This window comes from Chlorocebus sabaeus, chromosome 7 (assembly GCF_047675955.1).
Source record: "Chlorocebus sabaeus isolate Y175 chromosome 7, mChlSab1.0.hap1, whole genome shotgun sequence".
Classification (NCBI taxonomy): Eukaryota; Metazoa; Chordata; class Mammalia; order Primates; family Cercopithecidae; genus Chlorocebus; species Chlorocebus sabaeus.
The window spans coordinates 32214685-32242203 of NC_132910.1; the positions used below are offsets into that span (position 1 = coordinate 32214685).

The 27519-nt window shown below is 35.0% G+C and overlaps 1 protein-coding gene across 2 annotated transcripts in view; it reads left to right on the forward strand.

Annotated features, from left to right (window-relative positions):
* The window catches only part of CFAP299 (cilia and flagella associated protein 299), a 666082-nt gene that overhangs the window by 539453 nt on the left and 99110 nt on the right, over positions 1-27519 (forward strand). For both annotated transcript variants that reach the window (XM_073017817.1, XM_007999017.3), the window contains one exon: positions 22403-22545. In XM_073017817.1, coding sequence (XP_072873918.1) covers positions 22403-22545 — 143 coding nt within the window. The remainder of the gene's footprint in view (positions 1-22402; positions 22546-27519) is intronic.

Genomic DNA, 27519 nt, shown 5'->3' on the forward strand with positions numbered 1-27519 from the left:
GAAAAAAGTAGGAACTCTTATCTGCTGATTTTGTTGATATGTGGATACTTCTATCTGTTTCAAACCCTTGAATTCATCAAAATCCATTTGCATTATACTTTTACAATGAGCCTAGACTGATCGTCCTAGACAACAGTGATACATTTCTTCTCCCAAAGACACACTGCTTATTTAGTTTATGGTTCTTTTAGTGCATATGAGCTGCTTTGAATTGTTCCTCAACTGCCTTGAATTGTTTATTGCCTTTTATATGAATTAAATATTTCCTTCCAAAAGAATTGTGAACTGCTTGGTGGCAAATGATATACACTATGCTTTTTCCATATTCCTTTTGTACTTATTATACTGTTTTTCCCATTGTAGGTATTTATGGTATATTTGTTAATTGATCAACAGTATCACATCCTCATCATTATTTTCAGCATCATCGCAAAGCATGTCCTGAGCAAATGACAAGTTGTCTAGAACATTGTCTAGGATGTCCTTAAAAATGCTTACTATGTATTATACTCCTGTCATACATGGGGAAAGAAATACTGTCTCTTGTTCTGGTGAATTCATGGACCAATTCGAAGCACAAAAAGGTTGTATGAACAAATATAAATTTCAAGAGACTGAAAGATTTGGCAGGTTTGCTTCCCTCTCCCTCAAGCCTTTAATGGCAGCCTAACTTGAGGCAGGCCATGTCATCTCTGGCCATAACTGTTTTCTCATCTGTAAAATGACCACTACAGCAATTTCTTTCCTGCATACCCTATTGCTAGAATAAGCAAATAGAAGATAATTCACTTTAAAAAGGTAAATTCCTCATAAAAATCAAATTATTATTCATGGTTATCTCAAAGCCACATTCAGTGATGAGAATTTGCAAGGGGACAAACTTTGTTGAAAAAAAAAAAGGGAGGATACTCTCTGTGGAATTCCCATTTTAACAATCCCCCTGAATGTCTTTTAAGGTAATAAAAGCCCCTGATTGGCTTTGCATAGCCCATACGCCTTTCTTGTGTCTGAGACCTTGAAGTCCCTAGGAAACATCCAAGAAATGACCAAGGTTCTAGCAAGGAAAAAGAGGCCCACTCTGAAGCCTAATATGTCTTAATTTATTTTTGTGTCTACTCTACAGATAATGAAACTGCTTTATAGGATTTTGTTGTGAGTTGCAAATGAGATAATTCTTGTGAAAACCCATATGCAAAAACATTGTTTTTAGCAGCTTAACTTAGAAAAATCTGAAACAGTTCATGTCAGAAATTTGCTTTGTTGTTGTTAATAAGAAGTATCTTTTTATGAAAAATGTATGAATTTTACACTTTAGATTTGAGTGATCCACATTCAAATTAAGTTACCCATATTCAGAATATGTAACTCGAACTAGATGGTATATGTTGTGTTCTCATCTTTAATAATTAAGTACAGCGTCAGCTACTTCTAAGGGTACATCTATCAGAAGTGTTTACCATGTTGATAGGTGTGACTCAAATGGTAAACAAAAGGCAGAAAGAACTTAGATGACATAAGATTTAAACTGACATCAATGAAAGTAGGTAAGTTGGAGTTTTGTCTTACAGGTAAATGTTACCAGGTTACTTTGGCTTAGTTATCATGGTTAAGAACAAAATTATTTCACATGGGCAGATAAGAAAGATAAACACACATTCTTTTTTATCTTCAGATGACAATTTTATATGTGCACAATGCCCTTAAACCACATCCTGCATGTTTTGGATTTCAGAGACTTTAAGATTAAGGGCAGTTCTTTTTATCTGATGCTTATTCTCATGGTTTGTTTTGATTTTTTTTTTTTTTTTCCCCTAGCATGATACATAAGAGTTTTGAATTGTTTAAAGATCCTTCTGGACTTATGAGCAAAGGAAGGAGAGGATTAAGATGATCTTATTTTTATTTCATATTTATTAAGCACCTTAAGTTATTCCAGGATTTTTAGAAAATGCCAAACTAAAATAGCCTCCAAATAATTGGTTTTGCCTCTTAGATTTTTAGAAGAATCATTCAAATGTCTCTTTGGCCCCACCTCCTTTCTTTTACGTATGAGGAAATTTAGTCACAAAGAGCTTAAGTGAGTTATCTCTAGTCAGAGAGCTGGCTCACGACAAAACTGGAAGTAGATGTTTTCACTTTCATCCAGTTGAGAGTCCCTCCACTACACCAAACTGCCACTCATGACAACTAAATATTTCCAGTAAAGAAAGATGTATAATTACATACTAGAATGTAAGAACATTAAAGGTAGAAATAATTTTATTCATCCATGTGCCCAGCACACAGTAACAATAAGCACTTTATAAATATATGTTGAATAATTGAAATGTTAACCAGCACTCATTTAACTGTATCACATGGCATAAGGAATCAGTGCATCATCTTTCACTGAGGTAAGCATCTTAATTGAAGACCTAGCTATTCATTTAGCCTAAACTCTGTGGTCTCACTGGTAATAAGGGCACTAAACTCCACCTATCTAGGAGAGAACAACACTCTCTACAGCACTAGTCTTGAAAATCCTAATTTCAAAGTGACCATACAAAAGTCCCTGTACAAATATCATTCTATAACTCTTCACTGTCATGTTCCAACATAATCCCTGACTGTGATGTTATACTGCCCAGATGAGCAGTTAAGTCTACATAGGCTCAGCAATTTCTATCACAATAGGATCTTTTGATAATATTTTTAGAAACCAAATAAATAATTTAAACATTACAAAACTACTATTAGTAATATGAGTTATATAAAAGGTGGTATTAAGATTATATATGATCCAAAACTAGGATCCCCAGATAACTAAAACCTGTGTGATAACAACCCCCCACCCCGCCCACCCCGCTGCCCAACAGGTTCCTAAGACAGTAACCCAGGCAAGTGGGTACCCTCTTCTGAAATGAAGCTTTTGTCCCAAAACCCAAGTAGGCCCACGGCAGAGCTAAGCTCAACCACATGAAAGATTTTGCCTGTGTTAAATATTGTCTTATGTGACCAAAGACACTCAAAATCGATTGAGAGGCCTTCTTACCTCTTTTTAACCCAAGCCCTTTTATAAATTTTTGTTTACTAGTCTAATGAAAAAGTCTTGGCAAGAAAACAACCCAGGATATCTTTGTAAGGCTGAGAGGAAACAGCCTAATCCACTCACCCCAGTATTTCTCAGTGTGTGAGCATGGAAAAGAGACTGAATGTCCTTTGCATATCTGCTCAGTACATATCCTGAAACCTTACTCACAGCTTCTCCTCCTTGAGTGTAGAATGAACGGGGTGGCTAGTGAGGGTGGGAGAGATGGAGGACTTTGGGTCATCAGCTAGATATAAAAAGCAAATTACATGCAGATGAGAAGAGGCTCTTCTTCTCTATTGTTGAGCAATATTCATGGGTTCCTGAGTTCTAACCCTGATTTTTTACCGTCTTCTTCACAGCTGAACTCAGCCAAATCATCTAATAGTTCTAGCATAGACATTGGGTCATAGTTGATACTTCTTTATTTTTTCATGTCACTGGCTGATCCCTCCAGCTTTTCCTTACTATCAGAGTAGGAGAATGGCACTAGAGAACAATAGTGAAGAAAACAGGCTTAGAAATTCGGCACAGTTGGCTTCTAATTCCAGCTCTGTCATATATAACCTGAAAAAATTACTTAACACCTCTTAAATCACAGTTTTCTGTGATCAATAAAATGGGGATAAGTATGCTTACTTGGTAAGTTTTATTGTGAATGTTAAGTGTAATAATGCACAGAAAGTGTTTAGCACAGTGCATGACCCAGTTTGATCACTAGTAGATACTATATTCTAGTAACAATAGTGAAGGCTTGTGAACTTAAGTGGAATACGGAAAGATACTTTTCAGTCAGCTGAAATCTTAGGCTCAGGATTACCTTGGGCACCTAAGTAACAGTTGCCCCGTCACATGGTTAGGCTATGACACTAGATATTGCCAACAAAGCATCAGGGTAGGGAATATTTACTAGCCTGAAATGTTCATTTCCTTCTAACTCTTTGCAGCAGTGCATAGTGGATGGTAGTGGATAAAGTTTGAAGGGGTATTCTTGCTAAATCCAATCTTACTACTATCCCTTTAATCATAAAATAGGTTAAATGCCAACATACTGCCTGAAACAAGAACAAATAGAATTTATGTTTATCTTGCTCATTTTGGTTGCAACACTTCGAATCGTGAAGGATTGGGGCAACATCTTTTCACTATTTCCTATGTATCAACAATATCTTCTGTTTTATCATCTATCCTTATTCATAGCACCATCTGCTCAATACCCACACTATTTTTTTTTCAAAAGACCTTTCTATTTTTTCAGTGATGTTTTTTAAAAATCTGATCATTTACATTCTGTTGCATAAAACTGTTCAATGACTTTTATTGCAGTTAAGTTAAATTGAAAGCCATTATTAGAACCCACATGGCCTACCTAATCTCAAGTTTTATTTCACATCATGCCTTCTCCACCCTCTTCTCTACTCTCACTACTGCTCAGCCACATTGACTTTCTTTCTATTTCTTGAACAGGCAAGGCTATTTCCTGCCTTAGGGCCAAAGTACTTGCTATTCCCTTTGCCTCGAATGTTCTTCACTCACATCTTCCCCTGGATTTTTATTATTCAAGTTTCAAGTAAAACAATTTCTTCTCAGGAAGACCCTATTCAACTACCCTATCTGCTAGATTTCTTCCAATTAATCTCAACTTTATTGTTTTCACAGCACAGTATCTCTGCCTGTAATGTTGGTTTGGGGCAAAATATTTAATTATTATGTGATTATTAAATAGAAATAGAAATATCTAATATATCAGAAATGCAAATAAAGCCCCTATCAAATAAAGGATTAGTAATTGTGACTGATTTATTATTAAGAAATTATTTTTTCTTTCTATCAAGCATGCAAATGATTCATGCTCATTTTGAGGTTAAATATGAAAAGTGGTAGAAGAAATACATTTTTATCTTCTCTTTTCTATTGTTCACTTATGCATTTTGTCAATAAACATTATTGCATGTTTTCCCTTTGCTGGGTGTGATGCTTGATTGTGGAGATACCTCGGTAAATGATAGCATCCCTAATCACAAGCAACTCGAGCTCTAATAGGGAGACTTTATTAGAGGCACACTGCATCTCATTCATCTCCTGAGGCAGTGTGATAGGAATGAGGTAAGAAATGAGTTCTGTAGGGACACTGCATAGGGATGGAGGAATTGGTCCACAAAATCCTCCAATGAGATGAGTTTCAAAGGGATAAGAAGATGGTCATATGGTAAAGGAGAGGAAGCTCATTCCATATTTTCAGGTGATAAATTGTGTGTGTTTTTCACTAGACTGTGAACTCCATGAGGTCAGGGTCTTACTTTGTTCAATACTGTATCTCCAGCACCTAGGATAGCACTTGGTGCACAGTAGTCTCTCATTAGGTATCCTTGAATGAGCCCCTCTAAGGCATAGTATGATTTACTCTGGTGCCTATACAAGATACAGATGGGTTTTTAAACTCAAAATTTGATAGAGAAAATGAGGTTTTTTAGGTTGACAATTATAATGAGAATTGTAAATAATTTACTACACATTCATATTCAGTGAATTAAAAAGCCTATCTAGTGGTTTCAGATACTGATTTGTAGTTTCTCTTTACTGAGGAAGTGGTTTTAACCCATAATTAGTATTGTTAATTGATGAGATTCTGCTCAGGCTTGTTCATATCCTCTGTTGTTTGTCTCAGGATGCTCTTATCCCATTGATATGACCACATTCTTTTTGACTCGTTTATCTCTGATTTTTTAGTCTTTGCTTTCTCCTGAAGCCCTCTAATACCAACCAGCACACTGTAAAGTGCGGAGTGCCTATCTGCCTGCTACTGAGAATGCCTCTGTAATGTTGCTGTCATTTTCGGTTAGGTTCCAAGATTGTGCCCTATCCTCCTGAGCAATTGCATTCTTCTGCAAGAACAATGTCCTTTAGTGATGATAGTGAAAATTAACAAAATATCCCTTTGCTCAGAAGAATCATTTTGTTCTTGGAGTCTGAACTGAAAACAGAACCTAGTTTCCTGCCTGCCACCCCACAAGCATAGTATAGTAGTAAGATCATAGGCTTCATGTCCAGATGCTGGGGTACAGATCCCAGCATCACGACTGACAATTCCTGCTGCTTTAGATTCATTTCTTCCTTCTCCACCCTACTCTACCCAGGAAGGCTGCTTCTATTAAAGTACATGCATATCAGGCTCTGGCCCCAGTGGGATATGGCCAGTATGAAACTCTAGCAAGAAGGTACTTATTCCCTCGACCCTTCATAGACATACAGCTGTCTATGTCCCTTGACATAATCTCTCTGCAATTCTGTAGAATACTCACATACAACTCTTCCTCCCTCTCCTTTTTGGGTTCTGATAAACTCTCCATCTTGGGAATAGTGTTGGGGAAAGTCCAGTGGCTGAGATGGTGTCAGTTTTATTACTAATAGCTCCAGGTTCATGCAACATCCCTTGTGGTGACCCTACATGCCATCCATTAGTCCCTGTGTAAACAAACAAATGTTGCCATTGTTTCCTGTTAGAAATCCGACTGATGCACTAACTATGTGACCCTAGGCCAGGTACTTAACCTTCTCGTGCTTCAGTTTTCTCATCTGTGAAACAGAATTAACAATGGTACCTACGTTATGGGGCTTTGGTTAAGATTAAATGAGAAAATTTCTGGCATATAGTAAACACTCAATAAACAATAGCTTTTAGGGCTACTATTTGTTGCATGGTGACACTTTCTGTGAAGCATAATTAGATAAATAGTTCGCTGAAGATTATTTTTGTTGGCCTTTGCTTAATTATCTCAATCCCAAATCCCTGTCAGTTATACACCTACTGTGAGTCAGGCCAGGAAACACATTAAGGATACAAAGTTAAGGCTGGACGTGGTGGCTCATGCCTGCAATCCCAGCGCTTTGGGAGGCTGAGGCGAGTGATCACTTGAACTCAGGAGTTCAAGACCAGCCTGGGCAACATGGCAGAACCCCGTCTCTACAAAAAAATACAAAAATTAACAGGTTGTGGTAGTGTGCACCTGTAGTGCCAGCTACTCGGGAGGCTGAGGTAGAAGGTTGGCTTGTACCTGGGAGGTCAAGCCTGCAGCGAGCTGAGATCATGCCACTGCACTCCAGTCTGGGCAACAGAGTGAGACCCTGTCTCAAAAAAAAAAAAAATATGGGATACAAAGTTTGATAAACATATACTCTCCAGACTACAAGGACCTCAAAAACCACAATATAAAGTGATGAGTACTAAAATAGAAACATAGTTATGCCTCAGGGATATGTTCTGAGAAATGTGATGTTAGGCAATTTCATCTTTTTGTAAACATAGAGTTTACTCACACAAACCTAGATGCCTATTGTTTCTAGGCTAAAAACCTGTTCAATATTACTGCCTGAATATTGTAGGCAATTGTAACACAGTGGTAAGTATTTGTGTATCTAAACATAGAAAAGGCACAGTAAAAATACAGTACGTTGGGCAACTGTGGTGGGAGGGATTGCTTGAGCCCAGGAGTTTGATACTAGCTTGGGTACTATAGTGAGACCCTTACTCTCCAAATACTAAAACTAAACACAAATTAGCTGAGTATGGTGGCACTTGTCTATAATCCTAGCTACTTGAGAGGCTGAGATGGAGGCCCACTTGAGCCCAGGAGGTCAAGGCTGCTGTGAGCCATGATCACACCAATTCTCTCCAGCCTAAGTGACAGAGCAATACCCTGTCTCGAAAAAACAGAAACAAAACAAAACAAAAACAGTATAAAAGATAAAAAATGGTACACCTGTATAAGGCATTTACCGTGAATGGAGCTTGTAGAACTGGAAGTTGTGCTGGGTGAGTCAGTGAGTAGTGAGTGAATATGAAGGCCTAGGACATTACCATACACTATGGTAGACTTTATAAACACTGTACACTTAACTGACACTAAATTTATAAAACAACATTTTTCTTTCTTCTGTAATAAATTCACCTTAACTTACTATAACATTTTTACTTTATCAAATTTCAAATTATGAAAACTTTTTGACTCTCTTGTAATAACACAATATAAAACACAAACACACTGTATAGCTACATAAAATATTTGTCTTTATATCATTATTCTATAAGCTTTTTATATTTAAAATGTTTTTATTATTTTTTTCTTTACTTTTTAAACTTTGTTATTAAAAACGAACACAAAACTAGCCTACACTGGGTCAGGCTTATCAAGATGTCACTAGGCGATATGAAATTTTCAGCTCCATTAGAGTTGTATGGGACCCCCATGGTGCATGAGGTTCATTGTTAACCAAAATGTTGTTATGGGGTACACGTGTATTTTTAAAACTGTTATGGGAGCTCAGATGGGAAGCAGAGGAAATTCCCAAGACGATGGTAAAAAGAATTCCCCAAAATGACAGTTCATTCTCTTTGAAACCTAGAAAAAAATCAAGTACAGGTAAAAGAAAGCAGTGAGCTTCTGAGGGCACATCCCCAGGAAAATAAAAACAGACAGACTATGAATACATTGAGAAGATAGTTACAGTTTTGCTGGAAATTGTGAGGGGATGAGTGATAGGTACATAGAAAATCAAGGGAGTAAGTGTGATCTCACCTATATGTGGAATCTAAAAAAGTTGATCTCATAAAAGTAGAGAGGAGAATTGTGGTTACTAGAGGCTAGGGAGGATAGAGGGAGGGAGAAATGGTGAGAGGTTGGTCAATAGGTATATTGTTGCAATTAGATGGGTGGAATAAATTCTGAAGTTCTATTGCACAGTAGGGGGACTATTGTTAAAACAATGTATTGTATATTTTAAAATAGCTAGAAGAGAAGATTCTGAATAATCTCACCGCAGAGAAATGTTTGAGGTGATGGATATGCTAATTACCCTCATTTGATAATTACACAATGTATACATATATTGAAATATCACAATGTACCCCATAAATATGTACAATTATTATGTGTCAATTAAACAGTTTAAAAGCTTATAAACTGAGGGGGTATAACGTCAAAACAACCCAATAGAAAATAAAAAGTTTGAAGAAAGAAAATTTAATCATAGCTAGGGAATAAATACTTTAACCTTTCTGATTCTATAACTCAGCTGTGGCTAATGTTTATAAGGTCAAAAATTGAAAACACTGACTAACTTTTTAACCTAAAATTATGGCATAGCTTTATGGGGGGGGGAATAAAAGGAGAAAAAATGTAGGAATGGTTTGAGAGTGGAAAAGAGACACATTAGAAATCATCATCTTCCATATAATTAGAAGTAGAAACAAAAAGAAAAACATTAAGAAATATCAGTATTAATATGTTATTTAGAAATAACTCAGAGTTAAAGGAGGTTCATTTGAGGAACAGATGCCAAGATGAGGAAGGAGAAAAAGATAGTACTATATTTTTTGGAAAAGTTTGAGGTTAGTATTTGAGTTTTAGAAAGTATATGAATGCATTATTGAATAAAATAAATATAAATATGAAATTAAATACCTTAAACAAAAGGAAATATATGTAAGGGAGAGGTGAGGGTAGTCCTAGAATAGTAGTTTGGTAGGAAATTATGAGCAATCTGTAATACTAAAGAGATTGCACTTCAGAACTCCAAGTAGCTAATAAAAACAGGAGAATCATATGCAGATTTCCATTTTAGAGAAGAATTTCTCAACTAATTTTGAAGATGGATAGAGTGAGGAATGAACGGTATCCAGGAAAGTAGTTATGATAGTTCAACAGGGAAACAATGAGGTTTGAAATAAGATGTTGGCAATCATCACACAAAGCAAAGACAAGCTTATTTCTTGAAGCTAAAATCAGCAGAATTTATAGAATCTGATCACTTAGATGTCAAAGTAAAAGAAATCAAAGTTAATACAGAAGCTTCTACTTTTTGGTTGATGGTGCAGATATTTGTTCTTATGACAAACATAAGAACAAATTTATGGAATGACATGATTTTAAAAATCTAGATGCCTGGATTACATCCAGTTAGAATTATGTAGTAGACAGTAACACACACAATTTTTAAAATCAAGGAAAACCTCAAAACTGGAGATAAACGATTTAAAAGCTTCTGGTGTATAAGTGGTAGTTGAAGTCACTGTCCAAGAAAAGAGTGTCTGGCCAAACTAAGGAGCACCTATATTTAAAGAGGATCCAGTAATGAAGCCTAAGAAATGTATTAATTCCTTATTAATTTAATCATTCTTTCAACAAATATTTTTAAGCATCTACTATGAGCTAGGCACTGAAAAGTTCTTTGTAAAACTTGCATCAAAGGTTTCCTGTGGTTCTCAGTAAATTCTTTCTTTTAAACCTCTTAACATTCTGTGAAAATAGATGAAAATAAGAGAGGCATTATGCATTTCATTATTTCACAATTATGTCATTTTACACTTATAAAAATGTAGGGAAAATACATAGTTGGAATGAAAGGAAAATAAAAAGAAGGAATGATTGCCTATGCAGGATCTGAAAGGTATAGGAGAAGGTGTGGGTATTTGGGCAACCCTGACCCATGAAGTAGAAGAAAAATAGCTTGTGAAAGACCCAGTCAAAGCATCAAAACAACTGGAAAAATCAAGTAAGCTACAGGATCATGTAGAAATAATAATTTCAGTATGAAAATACGGGATGGGAAGGGATGAGGTGGGCCCATTTTCAGGGATATTCAAATCAGCCTGCATCTTCTACTATAGTTGATCTATTATTTTGGTATTGGAATGACATCACAGATCTTGGCTCTCTGGCACATTGTTATGTTAGTTACAGTAACCTCAGTGTGGAACTACAGTTGAATTTCTATCATTAAAACCCTGGCAATATGATTTGTCAGGAAGCTTCAGCTGGTGTTTATTATAGGCCTGCGATTGTGCTACTAAATGTATGTTAGCTTCTACAAGGATAGATCTGGGCTTCTTTCGGCAATTACTGGAATATAAGAGGAGAATATAAGAAGGCAGCCAGATATTTTTATATTCTGATCTACCTATATAGCTGACTCTTATTAAACTTTTTTTTATTGTATCTTTATACTTCCTTCCTGCCTTCTCTTCCCTTTTCTGTTTCTTCTCTTTATTCTTTCCTGCCCTGTTCTAAGTCAGCTCTAAAACACAAACACATTAAAATAAAACCATGGTTCTCAAAGCGCAATTCCCTTGATCAGCAGAATCAGCATCATCTGAGAGCTTGTTAAAAATGCAAATTCTTGGACATCATCCAAGACCTACTGAATCTGAAACTCTGGGGATGGGACTCAGCAATCTGTGCTTTGCAAGCCTTTCAGGTGATTCTTATGTGTGATAAACTTAGAGAAATACCCAATAAAATGAAGAAATTGGAGACACACACACAGAGAGAGACAGAGGGACAGAATAATAAAATAATAAGATAAATCAAAAAGAGAAGTTTGAACATAAAATTGTTTTTATGGCAAACAAAAAGTTTGATTCTATGCTTTCCAAACAGATAAAAGCAAAGAAAGAAGCATTATCAGTTTATGTGATTCCTTTGACACTGGATTCTATTTAAGAAAGAACCAACTTCCTTTCTCTGTTGCTCTTAGAGAAAGATTTCTAAAGGGTTATCTAAGATATGTTTATTTCTTATTTCTCTATTCTCTCTTTAATTCATCATAGTTGGCCTCATCATCTATTGAAAATGCTCTTGATGACATCATCAGTGTAAAGTTCTCTTTCTAATATTCAGCAACATGAAACCCAGCTAGTTATTCTATTCTATTCCTTTTGATAGATGCACATTAGGAATACCATCAATTCATTCACTTAGCAAATAGTTATTGAACGGCCAGTATGTACCAGGCACTGTGATAGCATGTAGAACAAAATAAAGTCTCTACCTTTATGGCGCCTGCAAACTAAGGAGAAAGACAATTTATTTTCTTTTTTAAAAATTTATTTATTTATTCGTTTGTTTGTTTGTTTATTTATTTTTTGAGACGGAGTCTCGCTCTATCGCCCAGGCTGGAGTGCAGTGGCATGATCTCGGCTCACTGCAACCTCTGCCTCCCGGGTTTGATTAATTCTCCTGTCTCAGCCTTCCAAGTAGCTGGGATTACAGGCACCCGTCACCACACCCAGCTGATTTTTGTATTTGTAGTAGAGATGAGGTTTCCCTATATTGGTCAGGCTGGTCTTGAACCCCTGACCTCAGGTGATTCACCTGCCTCGCCCTCCCAAAGTGCTGGGATTATAGGCATGAGCCACCATGCCCAGCCAAAAGGCAATTTTAAAATGAGGTAAAACATAAAGAAATAAATATCAGATAGATACAGCTGCTATGAACAAAAATAAAACAAGTCAAAGCCATAGCACCTGTAAAGTACATGCTACTTTTGTTAGAGAGACCAAGGAAGACTTCCAGAGGAGTGAAATTTTAGCAGAAATCTATATGAAGTGAGAGACCAAGATTTTTAGATAGCTGAGGAAAGGGCATTTTTGGCAGAAAACATATCATACAAAAGGGCCCTAGGCAGAAACATTTTTATCAGAAGACCAATATGGCTGGAGTAGAATAAGGTATGGGGAAAATAGTGGGAATTAGGTTGGAAAAATATGCAAGAAACAGACTATATATGTTGAAGGTAGAGGCAACAAGACTTGTGAATGGATTGAAATGAATGTGAAGTGTCATGAAAAGTAGGCATCAAGAAGAACCCCTAGGTTTTTGGCCTGAGCAATTAGGTAAATAGTGTTGCATATTACATGGAAAGAAGATTTGGTTGAGGTGGTGAGACAGGATATTAAAAGAAGTTGTGTGATAGACATGTTCAGTTTTAATTGTCTATGAGACCTTAGGGAAGAGAGAAAAGAATATACACACTAGTCTGAAATTCATGAAAGAGTAAAAAGTGATAATTAAATAAATTCATGGAACTGGATAAGATCAACTGGTGAGTGAATGCAGACAGAGAAAGGATGAGGACTAAGCCTGGGAGAATTCCAAAATTTAGAGGTCAGGAAGAAGAGAAGGAGCCAATTAAGAAGAGATTGGTGAAGCAGAAGAAAATCTTGAGAATACACAGTGTCACTGATGCAGACGAAGAAAACATTTCACAAAAAAGGTGGTGAACGATTATGTCAAATGCCACTTGGAGTTCAAGTAAAATTTTTTATAAATGAAAATTGACCTTTGGATTTAGAAAGATAAAACAGTTGGTGTAAGAAACAAAGCTATTTCAGCAGAGTGCTGCAGGAAAATGACTGTCATAGCTAAAGAAATACTGAGGATTCTGCTATAAGGGGAAGCAGACATGCGGGACTGTGATGAGCCTCTTTCTTTTTCAAATAGTAGATATTGAAGAATGGTTAAATGTTAATAGTAATGAACTTACACAAAGTAAATAAGAAATCAATTATGTGAAAGTAACAGGAGATGAAATGAGATCAAATGCACAAAAAGAGAGACATCTTGGATAGAAGCATGGATATCCAAGCCCTTATAACACGATGAAAGGAAGAACGCAGATCTAGGTGCAGATGGATCTGCACATCTGATGGGAGGAAGACACAGTGGCTCTGTTCTGATTGTTGGTATTTCCAGAGAGAAAATAATTGCATGTGAGAAAGGGTATTCGTGAAAGTTTGATGAGAGAGAAGATATGTAAAGAAATTGGGAGTGTGGGAGTTTATGCTCATTAATTTTTACTGAGACCAGTCATCATAGTTTCCTTTTCTAGCCAAACTCAGCTGTTGCTACGAAAAAAAAAAAAAAAGAAAAAAAAAAACAGAAAAGGAAAATTGGGTTGAAAGGGTATCAGAATTTTCTAAACTAGTACAATAGAAGGATGTGTGCAAGAAATTTGAAGTGCTACACAACTGAACAATTTTGATGCTGCACCATGGAATCTAAATTTAATAAACAGAAAAAATGAGCAAATAAAGAAGACAAACATACTAAAATGTGATAGTTTAACGGATAAGTGGATCCAAAGAGCTGAAAGGATTATTGGATTGAATATGTTAGCTAGAAAGATAAGTGATGGAGGTCAGAAAACAGTGGATAAAGACAAGATTTTGGAATTGTGCAGTCAAAGAAAGAGTAGATATTTGTTTTAGAAATTTAGAAAATATAAACAAAATCAACTTATGGAAATCATATATATTATATGCACACATATTTGTGTACATGGGTGTGTTTCAGAAGTATTTTTCATTGATCTATATCCATCACTGTACCAGTGATAAGTGTTCTAATTATTGTAGCTATTTTGTCTCATAGTGCAAGTTCTACTGTTTATTTCTCCTTTATAAATCAGCTTATTCTTAACTATTTGTTCTTCAAGCTAAAATTTTAAGTAGTGAAAGATACCCACTTGTGTTTTGCTTAGAATTTCAGCACAGTTATTTCATAACTTTTGTTCAACAATGTATTCTTTTCATTTCATGTTTATGTTATTCTAGAAATTCATTTTACAAAAGTGTTTTGCAAAATGTTATAATGCTAATAAAAAATAATGCAAGTGAAGATTGCATGCACAATAGCTAATGGGTTATTACTAGCATAAAATCCATCTATTTTTTGTATAAATATTTTGTACTGGATCAACTTATTGAACTGTCTTAGAAGTTTTTCAGTTCACTCTTTTGGATTTTCTAAGTAAATTACCAGTTCAAACATAAATATAATAATTTTATTTTCTTCTTCCAAGTGGTTAAAGCTTGATTTTTAAAAATTTTCAATCCCTGGACATTCTAGAACATTTTGGATACTAATGGTGAGACAAGATATTCTTAAATTATTCCTAATTTCACTGGTAATTCAAAATAAAGTCATTTAGCCAGGCGCAGTGGTTCACACCTGTAATCCCAGCACTTTGGAAGGCCACGGTGGGTGGATCATTTGAGGTCAGGAGTTCGAGACCAGCCTGGTTAACATGGTGAAACACCATCTCTACTAAAAATACAAAAATTAGCTCGGAGCAGTGGCGTTCCCGTGGTCCCAGCTACTCGGGAGGTTGAGGCAGGAGGATCACTTGAAACTGGGAAGCAGAGGTTGCAGTGAGCCGAAATTGTGCCACTGCACTCCAGTTTGGGCAGCAAAGCCAGACTCCATCTCGAAAAATATAATAAATAAATAAATAAATAAATAAATAAATAAAGCCATTTAAAATATAGATATGTCTTATAATCTAGGAGAGAAAAAAAATCAATGATTCCCCCTGAGAAATCAATCTGCAACTATTGCAAAATGAACAAGCCAGCTATATGCAAAATTCTTAGTTTCTTATGGTAAATAACTACAGATTGCAAAGTGGCTACAGTTATCCACTTTGTCCTTTATCCATGAGCCCTTGCAATGACACTTGGTAGCTCCTCCCATCAAGAGAAGAAGTCACTCTGCCCTGCCTCTTCAATCTGGACTGGCCTGCAACCTGCTTTGGCCAACAATGTGGAAATAAAAGTGTGCTTGTTCTGAGCCCAAGCCTCCAATAAGAAAGACAAAGAACTGTGCTAAATAGAACCCTGTGAATTGCATGAATAGTGAAAATTATATATGTTTTACATATATGTAAAACTGCAATTGACCGAGAGAATATAGAATTTAAAAATAGTTATCAGCACAAAACATTCCAAAAATAATTTGTTGCAGTGAGATTTAAAATGATGGGCATTTTTAAATGTTAGAAAACAATTGTCGATTCCTAGAGAACTTAGGCTCCATTTGCAAAAATCACTTACGTTCTGAAACCAAAAGAAGAGTCCCTAAAATTAATGATTCATTAGAACATTCCAGAGTTTTAAATTTCTAGCACATAACGATTCCTTCATTTATCTCTATCAGAGAGCACACTGACAGTCTGGTCTCTGGGTAACACAACAACTTAGCTTTGTTTGACAGCTCTCATTCCCTGGAAAAGGCTGTTTCAGTTTTAGTACAGCAACATACTGCTTAGTATGCTTTTTTTTTTTTTTTTTAAGTGACTTTGGCTTCACTGTCAATAAAGTCCCATTTCGATGTATCAGGTTTATGTCCCCTCATTAGTATTTGGCAAGAAAAATCAGGCAACACATGTACTCAGCTTATAACAAGTTTATGAATTTGTATTTTAATCCACTTCTGGGAAAAGACAAGCAGCCAAAGATCCAAATGATATATTAATGGTCTGAATTTTACTTTAATTCATCTTTTTCCAATATATGAGAGGTAATGAGGACCTAACTAAGTATCACATAAGTCTTTTCAACTAACATTGGTTCAACTTTTGAGGTCACAGGCTACCTCAATAAAATATCAGATTCTACACGCTCCTTGGTGTCTTATTCGCCACTTCAATATCAGAAGCAATGTGTCTTGATATTCCTTCATTGCTTGTTCTTGTGGGGTTTTATTACATGGTTAAACAAAAACTAGTATTTTCTGCTTAGGTTGCTAATAAATAGATCAGTATTTGTGGCTTCAAACGAATAGCATTTGATTTTTTTTATGCTTTTGTTGGTTGTAGCTTGACTTGTTCTAGATAGTATTAAAGGGTTTTATCTAAGGAAAATATGAATTTTGGAAGTTTTTCCTTTATAAACATAACATCATCATTTTTAAAAGCCCTTTAATATATAAAGTATCATTTTCATGTGTCTTTTGGGAAATTAACTGTGATTAAAAATGTTATTAGAGTGAAAAAGACCATATATTGTATGATTCCACTTTTATGAAAAATCTAGAAAAGGGAATCTATAGAGATAGAAAGTAGATTAGTGATTGCCTGGGGCTGGGGATGGAGACAGGGATGGCTACAAATGTCATAAGGGATCTCTTGGGAGTGATGAGAATATTTTAAATCTGAGTTGTGTTGTGCAACTCCATAAATTCACTAAAAATCATTGAATTGTACACTTAAACTTCAGGGTGAATTTTTATGTTATGTAAACTATACTTCAATAAAGCTATTACTTAAAAATGTTATTAGGTAAGCCTAAGCAATTAAAATTATTCTTAAGTCTGTAGAGGGCTCTGAATAATAAAGCTTTCAGTTACTGAAATACACCACACTCAGGCTGAAATAAACCTAATTCTTCAAGGGGCTCTTTTGATCTGTGCACCCCATTCTGGATGCCAGAATAGTGGTTTTATGATCAATTGGGTGTGTCTTGTGTGTGTATATATATACACACACATATATATATGTGTGTATATATACATACACATGTGTGTGTGTATATATACACATATATACACACACATATATATAATAACTAAAAAGCTTGTTTCAATTTTAGCTTCAATTTATATCAAAAGTTTTAACTGTGAATAACTAAACTTAAGAAAGAAACTGAACCATGTAGGGCAACCCTGACATAACTATATACACCAGGCAATGGAATTCTGATACGATTATTCCATTTCCATATCCCCTAAGTAATTTATAAAACTCTTAACATGCTACAAATACAGTAGCAACATTAATGACAAAACTTTTCAAAAGCAATAGATACTATTTATTGAGTGCTTGCCATGTACCAGGCATTACCAAGTGCTTAGCAAAATAGTGTTATTTAATTCACACACCAATTTAGGTATTATTATGACCATTTTAGTATAGAGGAAACTAAATCTTAAAACATATTACTAACTTATCAGTGTCACACAGTAAGTAGGTGACAGAGCCAGCATTTGAATCCAAGTTATCCATCATGCAGTAGTTAAGAACCTGAGTATCATGGGAAGCCAACCTGGGTGTGAGTTTGGGTGCTCCCCTCTCTAGCTACATGTCCTTGGGAGTTACCAAAACTCTTAATGCTTTCATTTCCCACCTTTATAAAATGAGGATAATAATGCTATCTAGCCATTATAAAATGTTAAAATGTTTATAACATTTTAAAATTATAAAATTATAACATTTTAAAATTATAAAATGTTAAAATGTTTATAACATTATAAAATTATAAAATGTTTGACACAATTAAATGAGATAATGAATGTGAAGCTCTTAAAACTTCACTCAGAATATACTGGCTTCTTAATAAACAATAACAAGTATTCATAGAAGAAATAATTACTATTAACTCTGGAGAAAAATATACATTTTGAAATGAATACACAATTAACTGAGACTATTAGTTTAACTTCATTCAAATTCTTAGGCAATCCACAAAATATAAATAAGGCAGTGAACTTTCAACCAGCCCTGAAGTTCTTGACAATAATTAATATCTGCCACCACATCTGTCTGATTATCAGTGTTATCACCTCTTCTGCCTCTATAATCCCAAACCGTGCTATTTAAAAGATGTATTTCTAAAATTAAATTTTGAGTTGTAATTTCCTGACAATTTGTCAGCAATTACCACATACTAACAGTTCCAATCAAATTTTAAAAATAATTTAATAAAGCATTGTGTTCATTGGATAAATATTTTAGCAAACTTTTTAAAAATTTTACTAAAAAGTCTTCTTAAAAATCTTCTCACATCTTCTTATACTTTTGCACATACGTAACCACACTTGGAAAGACATATTGAAAGAATTCACATTTGTTCTATACAGAGTTGTGTAAAAACAGCCCCAGATGAGTATCTTTTTTGCGGTGAGAAGTTTAGGTTTAAAAATTTTAATTGGGCATGTTTTTGGTTGAAAATTTAAAAATCATAGATACAATAATTAATAACCAGAATTCTAACTGAGAAAATAAATAACAGTATTTGCATGATGTTTACGAATTGGGTGCTCAGGGCAGATGACCCCGACAGTACATAAATGTAAGCTGAGCAGTTCCAGGCAGTCAGGGAGTGTTCCGTTGCTCTACAGAGTTGAAGGAGAATCATGAAGAAAGAGGCTGCTCAGTGGCTAAACTAGCTAATTGCTCAGGTCTAAACAGGATTCTGTTGTTTTGTTTGTTTTTGTTTTGTTTGGTTTTTGGTAGAAACTTGCTGGATGTTTTTCGGAAGTTGCTTAAGAGCACAGGACTAATGAATCTAAGTGAGACATTGAGAGAGTTTGAGTGACTTGCCCAGGGCTATATATGATGGTTCTAGAGGGACTCACATTTATACTCCATTTGACCTCACTTAAAGTCCTCCATCATCAGAAAACTAGGAATTCACAAAAATCAGAGAAGACATTTAACTCTCACAGAGCTGGAGAAGAGAGTTTTGAAATAAATTTAATCAAGTTTCCGGGGAAAAGGGGATATAACTGACACAAAAAGGCTATATATCGTAACATAAAATAGTGAAATTATGGCCAAATGTATATAATTTTAGATTCTCAGTCATTTTACTTACAAGAACATGGAAGTGTAAAGAAATTTTGGTACTAGCCTATATAAACATCAAGCCTTCATGTTTGTTTTTAAGTCCTTTAAATCAATATTAATTTTTTAATTTTTATGTATTCATTTTCTGCTTCATCTAGAAATAATGGAGATGAATTCACCAAAGGGATAATGAATCGTCTATATATCCTTCTAGTTCTATCAATTTGTGCTTTAAATATCTTGAAACTTTGTTTTTAAAGATTCATTCAAATTTTGAATTGTTATATTTTTCTATGACATTAACCTTGTATCATTATGTAGTGAAGCTCCATCCCTAGTAATGGTTTTTATGTTAAAAACCATTTTGTCTAATATTAGTAAACTAATAACTGCTCTTTTTGGATGAAAACTCTCCCGTATATAAGTTTTTTGATTATCTAACTTTCAACCTTTAAGTGTAATTATGTTTCATGTTATTTCTATATATATATGCCAATAAGCTTGTTTTTAACATATATATGCTAATAAGCTTGTTTTTAACTTAAACATTTAGTCATTTATACTTATTGCAATTACTTAATTATTTTAACTTATTATAATCTGTATGAGTTTGCTAAGGCTGCCACTACAAAATACCCCAGACAATGCCTTAAGCAAAGCAATTTTATTTTCTCACAGTTCTGGAAGTTGGAAGTCCAAGATAATTGAAGGTGTTGGCAGATTTGGTTTCTTATGAGGGTTCTTTTCCCTTTCCTTGCAGATGGTCATCTTCTTGCTGTGTCCTCACATAGTCTTGACTCTGTGCACGTGCACCCTCGCGTCTCTCTGTGTGTCCACATTTACACAATCAGCTTGAATTAGAACCCACCCTAAAATGCTCATTGTAATGTATTCTCATTTCAAAAGGCTGTCTTCAAATACAGTCAATTCTGTGGTACTAGAGTTCAGGGTGTCAACATATGAACTTGGGGAGGACACAATTGAACCCATGGCACTACCTTTACATTTTGTGTATTTTATTTTTCCTGACTCTTCTATAATTTTCCTTTTCATTATTGCCTTCTATTTAATTGGTTGATTAACTTTATATGTCCCACTATAATTTAAAAGTCATATATACTATTTCTTATTTCTTAATAATCATACTAGATTTATACACACATATTTATCAAATTCTAAAATGGATCAATACATCTGCCCTCATTCTGAAAAATTCCAGAACATCACAACACTTTAATCACTTCCTCCAAACATATGTCTATTTCAAACATTTTAAACACATTATTCTTTTTATTTAAGAAGCCGTTATTGCTGTTTTATACAGTCAATATTTGTTTCTACTTACCTCTATATTTCCAACTTTCTTTGATCATTGTTTTTTCTTTATCTTTGACTCGACAGCTAGAATCACTTCCTTTTGCCTGAAATATATACTGCAGAATTTCTTTGAGCAATGATCTTGTTAGTCAATTCCCTCATTATTTCTTTTGGTCTGAAGATGTTTATATTTTGCTCACTGGAAAGAATTTTCCCTGGTGTACTGTTCTTGGATAATTCTTATATTTTCTGGATTCATTGAAGATAGTACTTCATGCATTTTTGATTTCTCAGCTTTCTGTTGAGGCAGTAAGTTCTATGAGTCTTTGTCTCTCAAAGGTAGAATTTGTTTCCTGCATCCTCACCCTACAAGGTCATGGAAACCTTGCTCCAATTCCCTGAGGTTGGGCAGATGCTTTCGGAACAAAGATTATTTTAAGGCCCTGCTCTCCTCTCTGGGTTCCTGCTTTCACTTAGTTTTTGGACTCTGAATATTTCTTTTCCTTGCCAGGGCATCAATGCGTTTTACAAGTTATTGTTTTAGATTTTATTCAGAATTTTTATTTGTTTTTAGTAGGAAGGTCAGTCACAATATCTAGTCTGCCATTCTGCTGGAGAAATAAGTTTGGTTCATCTCTCATTTAAAGACAGTGGGGAGGACATTTGGGATACTTTTCTTTTTCTGTTAATATAATTCCATGGGGAGGGGGCTTTCTCTCTCTGTCTTTGTCTTTGTCTCTGTGTGCGTGTGTGTGTATTTGTGTGTCCCAATATGACATAACTGACATTGGGAGAAACTATGATAGTGAAAAGATGTCAAGTACCTTTAGGAATACATATGAAATATTGAAAATTATGGCTCATGTCCTTGTTTAAGGAGGTGCAGCCTTTCTAGACATTAGTCTGTAGTGTGAGTCTCAAGAAGTCTCTGAGTTATTATTTGTTTCTAATTTGTGCTGCGTAAATTAAGAAATAAGTGGCTTAAAAGCATGGAGAAATTGATACTAATTTACATGGAGTTATGTGGGCAAAATGAAAAGGGCTGATGATTGAAGTCTGTATAAGAATGCACACAGAAATAACAAAGAATGCTAGTTCCTCCTGCCATTATCTGTGGGATATATAACTAAACCATCACAACACTTTCTCCCCTTAGCCAAGAACTTGCCTGAGAATCCTTTTCAGCACAATATTCTCAGCATTCAATACTAAACAGAGTAGGCAATCAAGATAAAACTATCAGCATAATAACAATTAATTGTTAATTTGTTAATTTTATCTCTGTTCTTTTCGTTTTTCAAATGGAATATTGTAATATTGTGAGTCCTTTTTCTTTCTTTCTTTCTTTCTTTTTTTTTTTTTTTTTTTTTTTTTTTTTTGAGATGGAGTGTTGCTCTGTCACCAGGCTGGAGTGCAGTGGCGCATTCTTGGCTCACTGCAACATCTGCCTCCCGGGTTCGAGCGATTCCCCTGCTTCAGCCTCCCGAGTAGCTGGGATTATAGGTGCACACCACCTTGCCTGGCTAATTTTTTGTATTTTAGTAAAGATGGGATTTCACCTGTTGGCCAGGATGGTCTCGATCTCCTCATCTCGTGATCTGCCCACTTCGGCCTCCCAAAGTGCTGGCCTTACAGGCGTGAGCCACTGCGCCAGGCCAGTAACGTGTGTTTTTAGGTGCAGTGGGGGAAAAGAATCTGTTCAATGTTATAACCACTCTTTCAGAAGCCCTGCTTCCTAAGGTCACTCATATTAATGTTTTAAATCATTCTATCCTATGGCATTCTATAATAAATCAGCTTTTTAATGTTTTTTTCTTATTCCCTATTCTGTGCTACCAGTCCGTGATCTTTATTCGTGACAGAAATTCTTATGGGCAAGAGATATCAGGATACATCGACTATGCCCACAGGCTAAAGACAGAAGATTTCGAAGTCTACTTTAGTGGAAAAAAAAGACTTCTTCCAAGGACTACAGATATAAGGTGAATTTATATAATTCTTGCACCCTTAGAGGCAGGAACAAAGACTTTTTATTTTATGGTCTACATTGTGCCTAAAATGCTAATGTATACATAATAGGAATGTGATACAACTGATTATTAATATGAAAATAACTAATTCTTAAAATAAGGAATAAGCATAGATGCATTGTTTTTCCTTTAATAGCCTGAGAAAAAAAGGTTTTTCAGAGACAAGATAAGTAAATTCCCAGTGACATTCCTTTTCAATGATAAGTAGCGCCTAAAATTTGTTCATCTCATGAGGTTTTTGCAGCACTTGGGACTTGGTCTGCCCCTAAGGCTCAAGAGCCGCTCATCTAACATGTTTTCCTCCACTTTTCTTTGGTCACCAGCCAAACTACTGACCCCTGATCAGCTCACCCTCCTTTCTCTCATCTCTGTCCTATTCTGGGACACCCATTCCTTCACATCCATCATTCTTTTTACTACCAACCAGTGCCTTTTATTCTAGAACCCTTGTCTATCATCTAGCATCTACTCTACACCGCCAGTCTATTCACAGATGGGTTCTTCTGCTCCCTTCTAAATAGCATGCAAGCTAAAACATTTTATTCTCTCTTATTTAACTATATAACCCCAAAATTAGTAGCAGCATTATGCTTTAACTCTCCACTGCTATATTCAGATTTGAAGATCATAACAATACCTACCTCTTCCGAGATGCCTGTTATCCTCTATCCACCCTTACTGATATTATCTGAAGACTTCCTTACCCATCACCCTTTTGTGGTTTGTTTGTTTTTGAGACAGAGTCTCTCTCTGTCGCCCAGGCTGGAGTGCCATGGCGCAATCTTGGATCGCTGCAACTTCCACCTCCTGGGTTCAAGCAATTCTCTTGTCTCTGCCTCCCATGTAGCTGGGACTACAGGCACACACCACCACGTCTGGATACTTTTCGTATTTTTAGTAGAGACAGGGTTCCACCATATTGGTCATGCTGGTCTCGAACTCCTGACCTCAGGTGATCCACCGGCCTCAGCCTCCCAAAGTGCTGGGATTACAGGCATCAGTCACCGAGCCTGACTCCCATCACCACTTTAATGGACTTAGCTCTTTCTTATCCTACCTAGGATAACGTTTCATTTAACTTCTCTCTTGCAATAATCCCCACTGCCCATGTCTTTTCGGTCTTTGGTTGTATCTGACCTACTAACCTTCCAAAGTAGATCGATCCAGACATTTTTTTCACTGTACTTGTAGCGACACCCCTGGGTACTGCTGAAGGAAATTTTAGGAAATTTCACAAAGCTGTGGATGGCTACTGATAATTTACAGTTTCCAAACACAATTGAGCCCTTTGTGACTCTTAAAACTTATGCTCAAAATTAACGTCATTTTAATTTCTGAAGCCTGCTGTTGCTTCTGTATCACCTGTCTTGGTAAATGGCACCACCCTTGAAACCAAAGGCAAAATCCAGATGTTATCCTAGACCTCTTGTTTTTCATCACCACCCTTATAACTAATAATTTATTAAAAACCCTGAATTCTATTATCTTAGCAGCTTTGTTTTGTTAAAGCAAATGTAAGATATGTCATTTCACCTGCAAACACTTCAGCATGGATCTTTATCTGATGACATTTTTAAGGAAAACATCTTGACATTATGATACCTAACAAAATACTTTCCTTAATATCATCTAATACCTAGTTCACATTTCATTTTCACCCTTAATAAAATTTAACTGTCTAATTTATTTTTTGTAGTTTATTTGACCAATCAAAATTTAAGTGATATTGTATTTCATCTTACTATATCTTGACCTCTTGCATGTTTTAATTAATTATTTATTTTTTACAATGATCCCCCTCATTTTCTTTATCTTCTACATTATTGATTTGTTGGAGAAACCAGGTCCTAAAAAAACATTGTCCTCAAATATCTCACATTCTGGATTTTACTGATCCAGTAAAATCATGCTGTTTGTTCTACTCTCTATATTCCTCTATTCTCTATAAACTGATTTGATAAAATGGAATATAATTTTTTTCTAAGTAAGAAATTTTAATGTGTGATGCTCTATACTGAGTATTGCCCCAATTTTAGATCTCCTGAGCTCAATCAGTAGGTTCAGGTGATGCCAGTCTAATTACTTCATTACAAGATTTTTCCATAAAATTTCACCCAATGGTGTTAGCATCTATTATTGAAAGCTACCTAAATATTTTTACTAAGGGTTGAATAATGGTGAATCTATAATTCTATTATTTATCCTGAGTTTTTTAGCTTGAATTCTTCTATGGAGAAAAACTTTTCCTTATCACTTATTTGGTTACCGTGAAAGAAATTCATGCAGAAATAAAATTCAAAGCCAGAAACACAAAAGAGTGTACAGATTATGCCAAACTGTTTTTCAGAGTAGTTGTATCATTTTGTATCCATGAGAAGTCTTGTATAAGTGATCTGGTTAACCCTCATCCTCACCAACACAAGATATTAATAAACTGTTCTTTCCCACTGTAGTGAGTTATAAATGATCTCTCAGTGTGGTTTTAATTTTTATTTACTTGATTATTTATTAGATTGGGCATCTGTTATTGGCTGTTCAGATTTTCTTTCTGTAAAGTATCTGTTAAGATTTTTCCCTGTTCTTTCAAGTGAGTTATTCTTTTTCTTGTAAATTATACGATTCTTTTTATTTATTTTTGGATACTGATTAATCCTTTGCCTCTTATGTGTATTGCAAAATATCATCTCTCTGTGTGTAGTTCTTCTTTTATTTTTTTTCATTGATTTTGATGGTCAGAAATCAAAAGTTCTGATAGTCATCTTAATGCATTTTAAACGTTACCTCTACAGTTTGCACTTTTGTATTTTGTTTAATAAGTCCCATCCTTTTTGGAAGTCATAAATATACTGTCCTATAGGATATTATAGTTTTGCTTTTGATTTTATATCTTTAACTTCCCAGTATTAATATGGAATATGGTAGTTAGGCAGTTGTTATTAGGGAAAAAAGTCCCTTTGATATATGAAGTTCCATACTTAGTTTGATTCAGAACTGAAGCCAAAATTTAAAATTAAATATTTCATAAAGTCTCTATATCCTTACCTTTTGGTATGGCCTTTTATTCTATGTAGAGACAAACATCTTGTGTCTATGATTAGAATCTAGTCTTGCATTTTTACTGTGGAAAACACAAATGTCGATAGACAGCTGCTACTATTATGAAATGCAGCAGTAGAAAGGGCCCTGACCACTTGGCAATCTTTTCAATTCAGCTTCCATCTTAACTATGTCTTTAAGATTAAGTACTTTCTTTTCGACACACTTGTGAGTAATTATAAGTGGATAGTAGGTTACAGTTTCAAGTTCCTTCACACTTCCCTATTGATATGGGCATGACAAGCATTATTCTTACCATCGGAGAGAGAATAAAATAAATAGTAAACCACTTACTAAAGTTCATAAGTGAAACAGTGATGAGAGAGGATAAGTTCTTCAGCATTCTAATTCACTGCTCACCTCTAGAACACTATTCCTGGTTTAAGCTTTTATATCCCAAGGACAACCGTACCATGTAGAATCATTTATATTTGGCTCCACATATATTTGCATACATTTCCATGTTTATGCATTTGTTGAACAAAGATCTAAAGCTTGCCTATAGAGCTCTACCCATCCCTCAGATAGGATAATCAAGAGGAAATGAAAAATTTTTCTTTGTGTTTCTTTTTAGAGCTTCCATGAAATATTCATACCCTTGACCAGAAAATGACCTTAAATACTAAAGCTTTGAAAGGTATTATTGTTAAATTTCCCTTGAAGTCCCATTGTCTGTTTTATTAAAATGTTTAACGTTCCAAGCCCCTGAAGTTAGAATTATACGCACTTATCCTGTGCTTAAGTGCATTCTTATGAAAGCATTCTGGTAACATATTGGCTGATTCTCAAGTTTAAAAAGGAAAAAAAAAAAAAAAAGCGGTGAATGAACCCAGGGCTTCTACAAATAGTATTAAAATATTGCCTATTTTTAAAGTTATTAATGCTTTTCCAAATTCAAATATGGCAATTGTTCATTAGAATATTAGTTTAGTCTCTTTAGCAGAGGTTCACTGAATTTGAAAGAGGGGGAAATACTTTGAGCGAAAACCTGCTAGCTAAAGGAGACTTACCACAACTACCTAGCTCCTTGATACACAAAGTATAGTCCATGAACCCGTAGTGAAGCATCTCAGGCTCTCTTTCAACCACTGAGTTAGAATCAGTATATTAACATGATGCTCAATATTTCCATATGCTTATTTGTCTTAGTTTGTACTGCTATTAACAAAATACCACAGACTTGTAATTTATAAACAATAGAAATTTATTTCTCATGGTTTTGGAGGCTGGAAAGTCCAAGACCAAGGTGCTGGCAGAATTGCCAATTGCCAATTGTCTTTCTGCTTCCAAGATGGTACCAGAAAAGGGCTTAAACTAGTTCCCTCCAGTTTCTTTATAAGACACTAATCCATTTCTGAGGCAGAGCTATCATGACTTATCACTTTCCAAAAGCCCTACCACTTAATACACCAGTTTTAACATAAATTTAGGGGACACATTCAAACCATAGCGATATTAAATTTTGAGAAGCATGCTCTAGACTGGTGCTCTCTAGTACGGTAGCTACTACCCGCATATGGCCACCGAGTACTTGACGTGTGGCTAATCTTAAATTAAGATGTACTGTGAGTGTAAAATGCACACTTGATTCTGCAGACTTCTCATAAAAATACAAAATATCTTATTAGTAATTAATATTACGTGTTAAAATAATAATGTGATAGATACGTTGAGTTAAAATACATTATTAAAATAATTTTATCTATTTCTTTTTATTTGTTTTTAATGTGACTACTAGAAAATTCAAAAATACATCCGTGGTTCACATTGCTGACTCATATCATACTATATTTCCATCAAGCAACACTATTCTGGTCTACTTGTCCCCAA